General features: G+C 45.5%; 1 protein-coding gene across 2 annotated transcripts in view; it reads left to right on the top strand.

Moving 5' to 3' along the window:
• Positions 1-17,179, top strand: part of MLH1 (mutL homolog 1) — an 82,659-nt gene that overhangs the window by 58,397 nt on the left and 7,083 nt on the right. For both annotated transcript variants that reach the window (XM_005695539.3, XM_013973336.2), the window contains exon 14: positions 16,811-16,919. In XM_005695539.3, the coding sequence (XP_005695596.1) occupies positions 16,811-16,919 (109 nt within the window). The remainder of the gene's footprint in view (positions 1-16,810; positions 16,920-17,179) is intronic.

Below are 17,179 nucleotides of genomic sequence, written 5' to 3'. Positions count from 1 at the left end.
TGTACAGAAAGGAGTGAGTAATGACAATCCACCCGACGTTGACGTTGCAGGCGCGGGGGAGGCGTAAACCACCTTACCTTTAAGCTGGCCAAGTCAGGGCAGGTATCTCCAGTGTCCACTGGAAGCCGCTTTCTTACCTGCCACATCGAAGAAGTCTCTCTGGAGTAATGAGGGTGGACAAGTGGGATGTGGGACCGGCCAGGCACCTGAGCCTGTCAGTTGGGGTGTGGAAATCGCTCACAGGGAACTGGCGCCAGTCAGGGTCACCCCTCTGGCATCCCACAGGAGGGTTAGGACAGCCCCCCTCCCGGTGCCCCCCTTTCAGACAAAAGGCATGACTGGTTCAGACCCAGGTGGTTTCTTGGTGGTGTGTCCAGCCTTCTCAGGCCTCCATGGTCCCCTCAAGGTGGTGGGTGAGTCGGAGCCACCAAAAGCTCTGTTTTCTGTATTAGCCTCTTATCTTGATTGGCCTCCTCCGTTAAGTCTCGGTTGTTATAGACCTTTACAGTGGGGTTTGGGCCCAGCCTCAAGTTTTTGTCATTTTCTCTGGATATCAGGAGTAGCCTGAGTGATAAAATGCACGGCCAGTAGTGTCTCCCTTAAGACTCAGGGTCTGTATCGGTGTCCTTCCCAAGTGTCTCTGTCACTGGCTCAGGAAGACTGCTGGGGTTTCATCTTTTTCCTGTGTAACCTCTCAGGCCTTATAATAATTTACAGGCTTTGGCACACCTTTTCACTCCTTCTGATAGACAAGTAATGTAATATCTCATCCTAGCCTGGCCTACACGATTGTCACAATTGGATTGTGGGTCATGTTCTGGGGTTACATACCCGCCCCCCCCCCACCTGGTGGATTGGTGGCCGGTAGGCCATCTGCTATTTCCCTGGCCTTTTTCAGTGTATGCTGCTTTTCATGTCACATCCAGAACCTGATGTCCTATGTGTGAGAACACACTGAATTTCTTGTCATTTCTGAAATTGCATTCTTCAGATTAATTTTTAGATTCTTTTATTCATCACAGTTATGAAGTCAAATTTATTTAGAATTTGTATTCGAAAATTCTGTCAAAAGTTTTAAAACAGTAGATAGATATATTTGTGAAAAATCTTATCTTGAGCTAAGTAAAAATAAAAATCGATGTAATCACTTAAAGACAGGAACTCACACGATCTGTTATCAAAAGGGCATCCAGGACAGCTTTTGTTCTCCTATGAGAGAGACCAGTCCAGTCCTACACCAGTCTGCTCTTAATAAAATCCATTTACCTAGTTAAATTTAATCCAACCTTAGAAAATCCTGACCACATACAAAATTCTTTTCTCATTGCTCCACTTCTGCAAATCGTCTGCCACTTTCTATAGCTATACATTGTGTCGTGTTCTCTCCCCATTCAGAGAGCCAACTCCAGGACAAAAGCATCTTTTTTCCTTTAAACAAAATCTGTTTCCACTCCCCAGACTTCCTTTTCTGAATGCACACATCCTACTTTTCCTAAGCAACCAGGAACTGACCCTTGCATTGGCATTTATTCCGTTGTTGCTGTTCAGTCACTTAAGTAGTGACTCTTTGGGACCCCATGAACTGCAGCACTCCAGCTTCCCTGTCCTTCACTATCTCCCAGAGTTTGCTCAGACTCCTGTCCATTGAGTCAGTGATGGCATCCAACCATCTCAACTTCTGTTGTCCCTTTCTCCTTCTGCCCTCGACTCTTTCCTAGCATCAAGTGGGTCTTTCCCAGTGAGTCAGCTCTTTGCATCAGGTGGCCCAAGTTTTGGAGCTTCAGCTTCAGCATCCGTCCTTCCAATGAATATTTGGGGTTGATTTCCTTTATAATTGACTGGTTTGATCTTCATGCTATTCAAGGGACTTTCAAGAGTCTTTTCCAGCACCACGATTTAAAAGCATCAGTTTTTTGGCGTCCAGCTTTCTTTATGGTTCAACTCTCACATCCATACATGAATACATGACTATTGGAAAAACCATAGCTTTAACTATATGGATCTTTGTTGGCAAGGGGATGTCTCTGCTTTTTAATATACTGGCTAGGTTTGTCATAACTATTCTTCCAAGGAGCAAGTATCTTAATTTTGTGGCTGCAGTCACTGTCTGCATTGATTTTGGAGCCCAAGAAAATGAAATATGACATTGTTTTCGCATTTTCCCCATCTATATGCCATGAAGTGATAAGACTGGATGCCATGATCTTTGTTTTTTGAATGTTGAGTTTTAAGCCAGCTTTTTCACCCTCCTCTTTCATCAAGAGACTTCTCTTCACTTTCTTCCATTAAAGTGGTATCATTTGCACATCTGAGGTTGTTGATATTTCTCCCAGCAATTTTGATTCCACCTTGTGATTCATCCAGCCAGGCATTTCGCATGATGTACTTTGCATATAAGTTAAATAAGCAGAGTGACAATATACAGCCTTGATGTACTCCTTTCCCGATTTTGAACTAGTCTGTTCCATGTGCGGTTCAAACTGATGCTTCTTGACCTGCATACACATTTCTCAGGAGGCAGGTAATGTGGTCCGGTATTCCCATCTCTTGAAGAATATTCCATAGTTGGTTGTGACCCACATAGTCAAAGGCTTTAGCATAGTCAATGAAGCAGATGTTTTTCTGGAATTCTCTTGCTTTTTCTGTGATCCAGTGGTTGTTGGTAATTTGATCTTTGGGTCTTCTGCCTTTTCTAAACCCATCTTGTACATCTGGAAGTTTGCAGTTCACCTACTGATGAAGCCTAGCTTGAAGGATTTTGAGCATAATCTTGCTGGCATGTGAAATGACTGTAACTGTACAGTAATTTGAGCATTCTTTGGCATGGCCTTTCTTTGGGATTGGAATAAAGACTGACCTTTTCCAGTCCTGTGGCCACTGTGAGTTTTCCAAATTTGCTGGCACACTGAGTGCAGCACTTTAGCAGCAGCATCTTTTAAGATTTGAAATAACTCAGCTGGAATTCCATCAGCTTCACTAGCTTTGTTTGTAGTAATGCTTCCTAAGGCCCACTTGACTTCACACTCGAGGATGTCTGGCTCTAGGTGAGTGATCACACCATCGTGGTTATCTGGGTCATGAAGATCTCTTTTGTACAGTTCATCTGTGTATTCTTGCCACCTTTTCTTAATCTCTTCTGCTTCTGTTAGGTCCTTGCTTTTTTTGTCCTTTATTGTGCCTATCTTTGCATGAAATGTTCTCTCGATATCTCCAGTTTTCTTAAAGACATCTCTAGTCTTTCCCATTCTGTTGTTTTTCCCTGTTTCTCTGCATTGTTTACTTAAGGCTTTCTTATCTTTCCTTGCTATTCTCTGCAACTCTGCATTCAGTTGGGTATTATCTTTCCCTTTTTCCTTTCCTTTTCATTTTTCTTCTTTTCTCAGCTTTTTGTAAGGCCTCGTCCAACAACCACTTAGCCTTCTTGGATTTCTTTTTATTTTGAATGGTTTTGGTCACCACCTCCTGTACAATGTTAATGAACCTCTGTCCATAGTTTTTCAGGCACTCTGTCTAGGCACTCTACCAGATCTAGTCCCTTGAATCTATTCATCACCTCCGCTGAATAATCATAAGGGATTTGATTTGGTCATACCTGAATGGCATAGTGTTTGCCCAACTTTCTTCAATTTTAGCCAGAATTTTGCAATAAAGAGCTGATGGTCTGAGCCACAGTCTGCATCAGGTCTTGTTTTTACTGACTGTATAGAGCTTCATCTTCAGCTGCAAAGAATATAATCAATCTGATTTCAGTATTGGCCATCTGGTGATGTCCATGTATAGAGTCATCTCATGTGTTGTTGGAAGAGGGTGTTTGCTATGACCAGTGTGTTCTCTTGGCGAAACTGTGTTAGCCTTTGCCCTGCTTCATTTTGTACTCAAAGGCCAAACTTGCCTTTTACTCCAGGTATCTTTTGGCGTCCGACTTTTACATTCCAGTTGCATATGACTAAAAGGACATCTTTTGGTATTAGTTCTAGGATGTCTTGTAGGTCTTCATAGAATAATTTAACTTTAACTTCTTCAGCATTAGTGGTTAGGGCATAGACTTTGATTGTTGTGATGCTGAATGGTTTGCCTTAGAAATGAACCAAGATCATTCTGTCATTTTGAGATTGCAACCAAGTACTGCATTTCAGACTCTTTTGTTGACTATGAGGGCTACTCCATTCCTTCTAGGCTTAGCTCAGTTGGTAAAGAATCCGCCTGCAATGCAGGAGACCCAGGTTCAGTTCCTGGGTTGGGAAGATCCGCTGGAGAAGGGATAGGCCACCCACTCCAGTATCCTTGGGCTTCCCTGGTGGCTCAGCTGGTAACAAATCTGCCTGCAATGTGGGAGACCTGGGTTCAATCCCTGGGTTGGCAAGATCCCCTGGAGAAGAGAACGGCTGCACACTCCAGTATTCTGGCCTGGAGAATCCGTGGACTGCATAGCCCATGGGGTTGCAGAGAGTCAGCCGTGACTGAGCGACTTTCACTTTTCGTTCCTTCAGAGGGAGTCTTGGCCATAGTAGTAGATACAATGGTCATCTGAATTAAATCCGCCTGTTCCCATCCATTTTAGTTCACTGACTTCTAAAATGTCGATATTCACTCTTGCCGTCTCCTGTTTGAGCACATCTAGTTTATCCTGATTCGTGGACCTAAGATTCCGGGTTCCTCTGCAGTATTGTTTGCAGCATCCAGACTTAGTTTGACCACCAGACTCATCCACAGCTGGATGCTGATGCTGTTGCCCCTTTGGCTCAGTCTCTTCCTTCTTTCTGTAGCTGCTTCTCCGCTCTCCCCAGTAGTATATTGGACACCAACCACCCTCGGGGGTTCATCTTCCAGTGTCATCTTTGGCCTTTTCATACTGTTCATGGGGTTCTCAAGGCAAGAATTCCATAAATTGGTAGAAAACATTTCAAGGTGGCACCGTACATCTTTAGTTTCTCTCTCACAAGACGGAAGTAGATAAATTTAGGCCTTTTTAGCAATTAATGTTCCAGTATTTTATCTTATTTGAAATTGCCTGGATATTCAGTCAATTCCTATTGTTTAACTTATTTTTAAACTTACCAAAATTTGGAGGGAGTGTTTTAGATGAAAGTTTTCAAAACATGATTAGTCCTAAGGGGTTTACCAGAAAGTTCTTATCCCAGTTACCTTTACTTCCAGATTTAATCATATCAGGTTGTTTCTCCTGTTGACAGATTTTATAACGGAAATGCTGTGCACTTACTGATTTCTAGTAACCCTCGGCACAGTGAGAGTGTTACACTCAACATTGGTGCCTCTAAAGACAGCTCTGTATTGATTAAGCACACAGGGTTAAGCCAGACAAGCCAGTTTCTGTAGAACCAGAGGTCTCATAGTTCTCTCGCTTGAATTTAAAATGTACCTCTCCGTTTTTCCCTCAGTCCAGGGGATCGGATCAATCCAGGGCTTGCTGAGAGCACAGACAGAGCAATTACATCGCAGAGGGCGAGGAGGGAGATGCAGGCCCCTCCAGCTCAGGCAGGAGGGGAAAATGCGGGCTCCTGTCTTTTCTTTCTGTTCTTTAAAATCCTACCAAGTAGCCCAGGGCTGCCGTGTGGGCTGTGCTTGTATTTCAAGGCTGAAGTGCTCCACCGTGCCCACAGTGTCACAGAGACTGGCAGAACAGCTGGACAGACAGAACCGTATCACAAAGACAGCAGCCACAACACTTAAAGACGCAAAAAGCTTTCAGGATAAAGGCGCCGGTGGTGTAGGAGTGAGGACTGAGGAAGAGGTACAGGGAGGAGGGGCAGAAAAGGCTGAAAAGCAGAGAGGGCTGTTTCTACCCGCCCCTGCAGGTGGGCTCAGGCACCAAGCAGCGCTTCCAGAAAGGGCCAGTGGAGGGGGCGCCCTGTCCGCTGCCACCCGATGGCCAAGCCCAGACACCAGCCCGTTGTTTATTGTCTGTGGGACTGCGACCCAAGGGTGGGGCTCTGACTGCGCAGTGTGGAGCATCCATCGTGTAGAGCATACAGCAGTCTGCTGCTGCAGTCTCTTCCCAGCAGGGCTTCTCTTGGGGGCAGGAAATAAAGGTGAGAGTGTTGGGACAGTCAGACTTCCAGCCACTACACGACCCGAGGGTGGAACCTCTGTCTCTCTCCTGAATCTCAGCGGGAGCCCTGTGGCCCGGGCTCCGTGCAGGGTGAGGCGAGCCTCTCCACCTCTGCTCGGCACCCGCCAGAAGGAGCAGGTCTCACAGGCTGAGAGGAGGGATGCTGTAGCTGCCTGACGTCCACCCTTGGAGACGGAGGGAGTAGAGAGAGAGAGAGGAGATTTCAGGAGAGGGAAAAGGACAAAGGCGGGGGGAGCCGTTGCCTGAGTGAGGTACTGAGGCCCCCGGGGCCAGGAAGGCAGCCTTAAAACGAGGGGATGCTGAAACAAGGGGTCAGGTGGCCACTTGTCACCCAGGGGCAGCTGCATTCCTGGTCCCAGAGGGGCCCAGATCCTCTCCCCAGAAGGGGACGGGCCCCATGTTGGGCACTGCAGAATATGTTGCCAACCAGGGTTCTTGGCCTCCTTGATCAGAGGCCAGATGAAACATTCAGGCGCGGCCTTCTTGGGGCCCCTGCTGCAGCGGGGATCAGAGGGACACAGACAAACAGGTTCCCTTGGGCGCTCCCCACTCACTTTCAATCTACGGGTGTCCTTTGCCCCAAAGTGGGGCTCTTGTGGGCAGCCTGTTGTAGGCTCTGGTTTCTTAATCAAGTCTGGCACTCTGTGTCTTCTGATTGGAGCATTTAGTCTGTCAACTTTTAACGGAATTATTGGTAGATATGCATTTATTGCCATTTTAACCTTGTTTTCCCAGTTGGTTTTGGATTTCCTCTTTGTCCTCTTTGTTTTTCCTGTTGTGGTTTGATGGTTTTCTTCTGTATTATACTTGTGTTCTCTTCTTGGTTTATGAATCTCTTGTATGTTTTTCATTTGTGGTTATCATGCTTTTCAAGTGTTAACCGCATCCTATATCTGCTTGCCTTAGGCTGAGAGTCTAGCACATTCTAGGAAATGAACAAATATATATACATTTTCTTTCCTCCCTCACATTTTATGATTTTGATGTCCTTTTCTGCATCCTTATGCTCATCCTTTTGGTGTTTTCACAGTGGTAATTATTGATACTGACCAGGGTTCTTAGCCTTCCTTCATCAGTGGAAATTGACTGCAGGCCAAATAAGAAATTCAGGTATAAGGCTTTATTCAGGCTTCTGTGCTGGCTGCAGGAGTGAGTGAAAACAAATAACACGCTCCCTTGTGCACTTGCTCCCCAAGTGGGGGACAAGCTTGTTCCTTATATGGGGTGAAGGTAGGGGTGTGTTCAGGGGTTCAGTGGGGGGTGGCTTAGGTGGTTTTGCCCGCCTCTCTGGTGGTGTTGAGTACACTGAGGGCATGCACAGTACCTGCTTTTCTCGAGACACCCAGGTTTTGTTCTTGGCTCTTCAGAAATAACATCTTTTTTTTCTTTTTGCCTTTGTTGTATCTTTTGGTCCCGAATTTGCCCCAACTGTACACACACAGGGTTGTTTTTAGTCCCAAGTAGTTTGTAGCTTGAGGAGAGGTGTGTGCAGGGCCAAGCTTTGCAACACTGCAGCAAAGGGTCCCAGGTCCCAGGCCTGTCTCATGACTTTCACAGATGGCGTTTTATTTTTTTGTTTTTAATCTGTATGGCTTATTTAGGTGATTTGCTTTCCAATTGTGAATTTCTATTCTCTACAGATTCTTTTCTCTTTAGAGAAGCCTTTCTATATTTTGGGCTTCCCTAGTGGCTCAGATGGTAAAGAGTCTGCCTGCAATGCAGGAGACCTGGGTTAGGTCCCTGGGTCAGGGAGATCCCTTGGAGAAGGGAATAGCAACCTTCTCCAGTATTCCTGCCTGGAGAATCCCGTAGACAGAGGAGCCTGGCGGGCTACAGTCCATGGGGTTGCACAGAGTCAGACAGGACTGAACAACTAACACTTTGAATATCTCTTTCATGATATATTTAACATTGCTATATTCTTTTAGTTTTTGGTTGTCTGAGAAATTGTCTTTCCTATTCTAAATGATAATTCTGTTGGGTAGACTGTCTTAGGTTGCAGATTTTTCCCTTTCAAGACTTTGAATATATCTTGCCAATCCCTTCTGGCCTGCAACTTTTCTAGCTGCAACTATCAGAAATCAGCACCCCACTCCAGTACTCTTGCCTGCAGAATCCCATGGGCAGAGGAGCCTGGTGGGCTGCAGTCCATGGGGTCGCGAAGAGTTGGACATGACTGAGAGACTTCACTTTCACTTTTCACTTTCCGGCATTAGAGAAGGAAATGGCAGCCCACTCCAGTGTTCTTGCCTGGAGAATCCCAGGGACGGGGGATCCTGGTGGGCTTCCGTCTATGGGGTCGCACAGAGTCGGACACGACTGAAGCGACTTAGCAGCAGCAGCAGCTTTACAGGGGTCCTTGCTGCCTTTGTTTTTCTCTTTCTACCTTTGTAATCTTTTTGTTTTTAACTTTTGCCATTTTTCAAACAGTATGTCTTAAGTTCACTTTGTCTGGGAGCTTCTCTGCTTCCTGTACCTGAATATCTGTTTCCTTCTTCAGGTTTGGGAAGGTTTCAGCCATAATTTCTTCAAAAACATTTTCAGTCTCCTTTTCTCTTCTTCCCCTTCTGGAATCCCTATTACCCATAGGTTGGCACCCCTTTGATTGTCCCATGGGTTTCTCGTGGGCTTCCTCGGTGGTGCCAGTGGTAAAGGGTTCCCCTGCCAGTGCAGGAGATGCAAGAGTCGCGGGTCTGGTCCTTGGGTGGGGAAGGTAGGAAATGGCCAGCTCCGGTGTTCTTGCCAGGAAAACTGCACGGACAGAGGAGCCTGGCGGGCTACAGTCCATGGGGTGACAAAGAGTCAGACACGACTGAGCGTGCACGCACTAGAATCTGCCGGGTTTCTTATATTGCTTTCATTTTCTTTTAAAATTTGGCTTTCTGTCTGCTGTCCTGAGTGGGTAATTTCCATTATTCCAGTCTTCCAGGTCACTTTTTCGTTCTTGCGCATTATTTATTGTGCTATTCATTGCCTTTAGTTCATGAGTTTTCTGACTTTTTCTTGGCTCCGCTCTGTAGCTTCTAGTTCCTTTTGATAATGGTCTTCATTTCTGTTGACTGATGTGGTGGTTCTGTCACTGTGTGGTGCCCAGCTCTTTGCACACCCGTGGACCGCAGCATCCAGGCTTCCCTGTCCCTCACCATCTCCCGGAGTTTTCATATGCACACTCATGTCCATTGAATCAGCGATGCCATCAGCCGTCTCATCCTCTGTCCCCTTTTCTTCTTCTGCCTCAGTGTTTGCCAGCATCAGTTTTATCCAGTGAGTCAGCTCTTCGCATCAGGTGGCCAAAGTATTGGAGCTTCAGCATCAGTCCTTCCAGAAGAGTATTCAGGGTTGGTTTCCTTTAGGATTAACTGGCTTGATGTCCTTGCAGTCCAAGGGACTCTCAAGAGTCTGTTCCGGCACCACAGTTTGAAAGCATCAGTTTTTCGTCACTCTGCCTTCTTCAGTGTCCAGCGCTCACATTTGTGCATGACAGCTGGGAAGACCATAGCCTGGATTCTGTGGACCTTTGCTGGCAAAGCGGTGTCTTTGCCTTTTACCACCCTGTCCAGGCTTGTCGTTGCTTTCCTGCCGGGAAGCAGCTGGCTTCCAGTTTCTCGGCTGCAGTCACCATCCACAGTGATTTTAAAGCCCAGGAAGAGGGCCTGCGCCAGTGCTTCCACCTTTTCCCCTTCCCAGCGATGGGACTGGATGCCGTGATCTTAGTTTTCTCTTGACACTGAGTTTTAAGACGCATTTTTCACTCTTCTGCTTCACCCTCATCAAGTGGTTCTGTAGTCCTCTTCACTTTTCTTCCATTAGAGTGGTATCATCTGCATATCTGAGGTCAATATTTCTCCAGGCAGTCTTGATTCCAGATTGTAACTCATCCAGTCCAGCATTGTGTATGACGTGGTCTGCACATAAGTGAAACAAACAGCCTTGTCGTACTCCTTTCTCAATCCTGAACCAGCCAGTTGTTCAAACAGGGTTCTAACTGTTGCTTCTTGACCCACATACAGGTTTCTCAGGAGACAGGTAAGATGGTCTGGTGTTCCCATCTCTTTAAGAGTTTTCCACAGTTTGTTATAATCTACACAGTCAAAGGCTCCAGTGTAGTCAACAAAGCAGATGTTTTTCTGAATTCCCTTGCTTTCTCTGTGATCCAGCGAATTTTGGCAATTTGATCTCTGGTTCCTCTGCCTTTGCAAATTCAGCTTGAACATCTGGATGCCCTTGGTTCACATACTGCTGAAGGCTAGCTCGGAGGATTTTGAGCATAACCTTACTAGCATGGGAGGTGAGGGCCATTGTCTGGTGGTGTGAACATTCTTTAGTTCTGCCCTTCTTGGGAATTGGGATGAGGATTGACCATTTCCAGTCCTGTGGCCACTGCTGAGTTTTCCAAATTTGCTGGTGTATTGAGTGCAGCACTTTCACAGCATCATCTTTTAGAATTTGAAATAGCTCAGCTGGAATTCCATCAGCTTCACTAGCTTTCTTTGTAGTGATGCTTCCTAAGGCCCACTTGGCCTCACACTCCAGGATGTCTGGCTCTGAGTGAGTGAGCACACCACCATGGTTATCGGGGTCATGAAGATCTTTTTTGTACAGTTCTTCCGTGTATTCTTTCCATCTCTTCTTGATCTCTTCTGCTTCTGTTAGATCTTCACCATTTCTCTCCTTTATTGTGCCCGTCTTTGGTTGAAATGTTCCTTTGATATTTCCAGTTTCCTCAGAGATCTCTAGTCTTAGCCTATCTGTTGTTTTCCTTTATTTCTTTGCATTTTTCATTGAGGAAGGCCTTCTTATCTCTCCCTGCTCTTCTCTGGAACTCTGCATTTAGTTGGGGGTAACTTTCCCTTTCTCCCTTGCTTTTTGCTTTGTTTCTTTCTCAGCTGTGTGTAAAGCCGCCTCAGATAACACTTTGCCTTCGTGCGTCTCTTTGGGGTGGTTTTGTTTGTTGCCTCCTCTACCATATTACAGACTTCTCTCCATGATTCCTCAGGTGCTCTGTTTACTAGATCTAATCCCTTGAATCTTTCTGTATTTATCACCTCCACTATATATTCATAGGGGATTTAAGTCATACCTGACTGGCCTAGTGGTTTTCCTTGCTTTTTTTAGTTTAAGTCTGAATTTTGCTATGAGGAGCTGTGATCTGAGCCACAGTCAGCTCCAGGTCTTGTTTCTGCTGACTGTACACAGCTTCTCCATTTTTGGCTACAAAGAATGTAATCAGTCTGATTTTGGTACTGATCATTTGGTGATGTCCATGTGTAAAGTCGTCTCTTGTTTTGTTGAAAAAGGGTGGTTTTACCAGTGTATTCTCTTGGCAGAATTCGGTTGGTCTTTGCCCTGCTTCATTTTGTACTCCAAGGCCAAACTTGTCTGTTACTCCAGGTGTCTCTTGACTTTCTACTTTTGCATTCCTGTCCCTTATGCTGAACAGGATATCTTTTTTTTTTTTTTTTGGTATTCTAGGTTTTCTAGGTCTTCATAGAACTGATCAACTTCAGCTTCTTTAGTATTGATGGTTGGGGCATAGACTTGGATTACTGTGATTTTGAATGGTTTGCCTTGGAAATGAACTGAGACCATTCTGTCATTTTTAAGGTTGCACCCAAGTACTGCATTTCGGACTCTCTTGTTGACTCTGAGGGCTATTCCATTTCTTTTAAGGGGTTCCAGCCCGCAGCAGTAGGTATAATGGTCGTCTGAATTAAATTCTCCCACCCCTGTCCATTTATTTCACTGATTTCTAATATGTCAGTGTTTACTCTTGCCATCTCATGTTCAGCCACATCAATTTACCTTGATTCATGGATCTAATATTCCAGTTTCCTGTGTGGTACTGTTCTTCACAGCATCTGACTTTACTTTCGTCACCAGACACACCCACAGCTGAGCGTCATTTCCTCTCTGGCCCAGACGCTTCATTCTTTTTGGAGCTGTTAGTAATTGTCCTCTGCTCTTCCCCAGTAGCATACTGGACACCTTCTGACCTGGGGGCTCATCTTTCAGTGTCAGATCTTTTTGCCTTTTTACGCACTTCATGGGGTTCTCACAGCTAGTGTGTGGGAGTGGATTGCCATTCCCTCCTCCAGGGGACCACGTTTTGTTAGAAGTCGGCACTGTGGCCCAGCCATCTTGGGTGGCCCTGCACGGCACAGCTCACAGCTTCGCTGAGTTACACAAGCCCCTTTGCCGTGACAAGGCAGTGACCCTTGAAGGAGACTTCTGTCAATAACCTTTCTTAATTCCTTGAGTGTTTTCATTATCTCCATTTTGATATCGGTGTCTGTCAGGTCTGTTTCATTGTTTGCTCTTTCTGGGGATTTCTCTTGATCATTTAACTGGGAGTGGTTTCTCTGCTTCTTCATCCTCTTGCTCTGAGTTAAGGAGAAACGGTTATCTCTGTTGGAGCAGGAATCTTGGGGGCTGTTTCTATGTGGGCGTTGCCGTGTAGCTTGTGCTGTGTAGCTTGTGCGGGTTTACTATAATGTGAGGGCTGTTTTTATTTTTGTGTGTTTGGCTGCGCTGGGGTGCAGGATCTTCAGTTGCAGCAGACGGGGTCTAGTTCCCTGAGCAGGGATTGAACCAGGCCCCCTGCGTTGGGAGTGCTGAGCCGTAACTGCTGGACCACCAGGGAAGCCCGTGAGGCTGTTCTCAGTGTGCGCCTGTTGACTCTTTCCTCAGCATGTGCTGGGTGTTCTCCCCTTGATGCAGGGGGTGTGCAGATGCGGTGGCCGGTGCCAGCTAATGGATTTTTCAGTGGCAGTGGTGGCTCATGCGCAGCCCAGAAGCTTTGTGATGGGAGTGGAGGCAGCACATGACCACCCCTGGAGGCTGGGAGGGGGTAGCCCACAGCTTGACACTGCTCCTGCAGCCCAGGGGCGGCGGCGACTAGTGACGGCTCCCGGAGCTTGTCCAGCCACCCGCAGCCTCACGCAGGAAGAAAGGCTGTGATGGTGGGGCCTCCCCTCTGCCGTGCGCCCCCACACAGGGGTGCCTGGCCTCTATGGCGGCTCAGGCTTCTTCCTCAGAGCCCATCGGGTGTGGCCACACCAGACTGCAGCCCCTCGTGCTGTGTCCACACAGCGCCCCCCGGCCCCATCCCCAGGCCCACTCTCTGGGGGGTGCAGAGCCGTGGCACTGACCGTCTGAGTGGGCCTGGCTGTGCTGACCGCCACAGACCAGACCGTGCTCTTCTCCGCTCTGAGGCTCTGAAGCTCCCCCTCCGTCCTGGCGATCTCCCTGCTGGTGAGGGGACTTCCCAGCACGCAGGACCTTTCCTCTTTGGCAGCTCCCTCCCTGGGGCACAGGTCCAGTCTCATTCCTTTCTTGCTTGTGTTTTGGTCCCTCTCGGTTACATGGAGATTTCGTGCCCTTTCAGAGGGCTGAGGCCTTGTGCCAGCATTTAGTAGATGCTCTGTGAGAACCCTTCCTGTCTAGATATGTCTTTGGTGCACCTGTGGAAGGAGGTGAGCTTCGCCTCCTGGTGTTTCGCCACCCTGGATGGCTCCTGTATCACACGGTGACCTTTTCATCTATTTAGGGAATTCCTTCATTGCTCTTTTGTTAGCTCCTAAAATGCTTATATGTAAATCTCTTGTGCACCTGGGATTTAGTTTTGGTATATGGTGTTATATTCACAGTTTCTATGTGTCTGATTGCTCAATATTACATTGTTAACTCTCCGTTTGTTTGAATTTATCCAGTATTTTTTGCTCATAATTCTTTTCCTCAGACCTTTCATGGTGTATGGACCTACTTCCTCTTTGAGTGGGGCCATGGATGGAAAGCTTTTTGTTTTGTCTAATCCATCTTTATTTTGATAAGTTTCTTTGCTGGCTTTAAAATTTCAGAGTTGCAGTTACTTTCTCTAAGTGCATTGAAGGTGTTAATCTACCGATTGTTGGCTCCTCTTATTGTTGAAAATTCAAGTGTCAGTCTTTTTTTTTTTTTGGCCTCGCTGTGCAGCTTGCAGAGGTCTAGGGATTGAACTGGCACTGTTGGCCGTGAAAGTTCGGAGTCCTAACCGCTGGACTGCCAGAGAATCGCCTGTCAGTCCTGTGTTTTGTTACTTTGTGGTGGTCTCCTCTGTCTCTGAGTGCCTTTAAGGTCTCTCTTTGGTATTCTGTTTCTCTCAGGTGTAGATTTTGTTGGGCTTCCTGGAGCTGAGGATTGGTATCATTCATCACTTTTGGGACGTTCGCTGATACTTTATCTTGAGAGTCTTCAGTTACTGTCTCTCCCTGTTTCCCAAACCTTCTGCAATTTTAATTACATATTTATTTTCCTTCACATTGCTTAAGCTTTCATATTTTCATGTCGTCAGTCTGTGCTCCTGACAGTTCTACCTTTTAATGGCCTTGCCAGCTTTGTCCACTCTGTTCAGTTGATCTTGATTTTTAAAGATGTATTTACTTCTGATTTATTTTTAATTTTTTTTATTTTTTAATTGTTTCACTTCTGATTTTTTGACTGCAGTGGATCTTTGTCACAGCACGTGCGCTCTCTGCGGTTGTGGTGAGTGGGAGTGAGTGGCGTGCAGGCTCCTCGCGGTGGTCTCTCTTTTCCCAGCACAGGCTCGGAGCGCGCAGGCGTCGGTAGTTGCAGCACGTGAGCTCAGCAGTTGCGGTGCAGGGGCTTGGTTGCTCCGTGGCACGTGGGATCTCCCTGGACCAGGGATCAAACTGGCGTATTTGACTGCATTGCAAGGTGCATTCTCAACCACTGGATCACCAGGGAAACCTGGATCTTAATTTTTAATTTCAATTCTTATATTTTTTATTTTTAGACATTTTGTTTTTTTTGAAATCTCCTTGATCATTTTTTAATATGAACTTTAAAAAATTAATTCTGATTTTAATTGTTATGGTTGAGTCAAAATAAATCATTTTCCCCATTGTTTACCATGAAATTCTTACCTTTATCCATTAGTATATTAAAATACAAAAGACCTTGTGTCACATGACCTTGCCAGGGTACAGATAAAGACAGTTCTACTTTTTTCCTTTCATATTTTTACACTGTTTGCTTTCCTTGCCTCGCTACAATGTTTAGAACCCACAATACAATGTCAGATAGAATGAGTGAGCATGGGAGCTGTTATCTTTTTCTGTGTTGTGCAAAGAATGCATTTACTGTTTCACCATTAAACATGATGCTCCTTGGAGGTTTTTCTTTGATAGGTTTTTCAGATTAAGGAAGTTATTTTCTATTCCTAGTTTGCTGAGGGATTTTTTTTTTTACTGCGCCACACAGCATGTGGGATCTTAATTCCCCAACCAGGGATTAAACCTGCACCCCCTGCGTTGGAAGTGTGGAGTCTTAACCAGTGGATTGCCAGTGTTAAGACAGTCTCTGAGAGTTTTTATTTAAAAATTGTTGTTGTCAAATACTCTGTCTGTTAAAATGATTATTTTTTCTCATTTATTCTGTATGGTGAGATTTTCCAAATGCTAAATCACCTTACGTTCCTGGCCTAATCTCGTCTTGATTATATTATTTCTTTTTTCATATTGCTGAACTTAATTTGCTAATTTTTTGTTGAGAATTTTTGTATCTGTGACCCACAAGGATATTGGTCTAAAATTTTCTTTTTTTAATGTTTTCTCATATTAGGGTTAGGATAGGGTTATGCTAGCCTTGTAAAGTAGGAATTACTCTGTCTTCCTTAATTTTTTGAAAGTTTATGTAGAGTTGTTTCTGTTTGTTTTTTCTTCCTATTTTTTAAGTTGATTTCAGGTGTACAGCAAAGTGATTGTTAAACACACACACACACACATTCTTTTTCAGATTGTTTTCTGTTCTAGGTTATTACAAGATATTGAAGATAGCTCCCTGAGCTATAGATTAGGTCCTTGTTTATATCTGTTAATCCCATACTCCTAATTAACCCCTCCCTACCCACTTTCCCCTTTGGCAACCATAAATTTTTTTTCTATGTCTGAGTCCTTCTGTTTTGTAGAAGTTCACTTGTAGTATTTTCTAGATTCCACATATAGGTGAAATGAATTTTGTCTTTCCTTGATCATTGTGATAGTCTGCGACTTACTCTGTGTTTTAATACCTCCTAAGCACACTGACATGCTTACTGTTTTATCATCTTTACTGGAATTTTCAATCTTTAAAACTTGGCAGATACTGACTTTGTGATTTCTTCTGGGTTCTAATTCTTGGTGCCTAGTTTTGAGCACAGAGGTCCTGGTTCTTTACCTGTGAGGAATTATTTGAAGTCTGAATTGAAGATGAATTTCTCCAGAGAGAATTTGCATTTGATTCTAGGAGGGACCTGGAGGAACAGTCAGCCCTGGAATCAGTTTAGATTAAAACCTCCACAGACTTTGCAGGCAGCCTGCTTCGCGTGAATCCTGGCTGTAGAAGGGGGCACGTGACCGCCTGTCAGCGTCGCCATCCCACCCCATTCCTAGGCTGTTCAGAGTCTGCACAAACCGAAGTTCCTGAATCCTGCAGTTCCTCTGGTGTCTTAGTTTATAGAGTGGTTCAGAGCTCTTGTTACTTCTCTGGCTTCCTGCTTTAATCTTTTGGCAATTTCTTGTTGCATTTTGAAAGATCCAGTTTGAAAGATTAATTCTATCTTATTCCTTCTTTGTGTGTATTTTCAGCAGGAGTTTTCCACGTCTCTAGCTCTGGTGCTTGGTGCTTTGGGGTGCAGGGAGGTGTTGGTGGGGGGCTGCTCCTGACCTGTGTCTTGTTTTCCAGCTCTCCGGGAGATGCTGCGTAACCACTCCTTTGTGGGCTGCGTGAATCCTCAGTGGGCCTTGGCACAGCATCAGACCAAGTTATACCTTCTCAACACCACCAGACTCAGGTAAATCGGTGCAAACGAGAGAAACACAGAGCTGCTAGGAGGGTGGTCCTGGAGACAGAGGCAGGAGATGCTGGGGAGAGCAGGGTGACAGGCGGAAAGGGCCCACCTTCAGAGGCAGACCCATGCGACTTCTCACCCAGGCCCAACATTTACCATTTATGTGACCGTGGGCAAGTCACTTTGATAACTGAGTCTCGGATTTCTCTTCTGTACAAGTGGGGTATCACCATTAATTCACAGGGTTTTGTGAAGGTAAGATG

The sequence above is a fragment of the Capra hircus genome, chromosome 22, assembly GCF_001704415.2.
Source record: "Capra hircus breed San Clemente chromosome 22, ASM170441v1, whole genome shotgun sequence".
In the NCBI taxonomy this organism is placed as follows: Eukaryota; Metazoa; Chordata; class Mammalia; order Artiodactyla; family Bovidae; genus Capra; species Capra hircus.
Note: the sequence above shows the minus strand (reverse complement) of the source record. Positions and strands in the feature narration are given on the sequence as shown.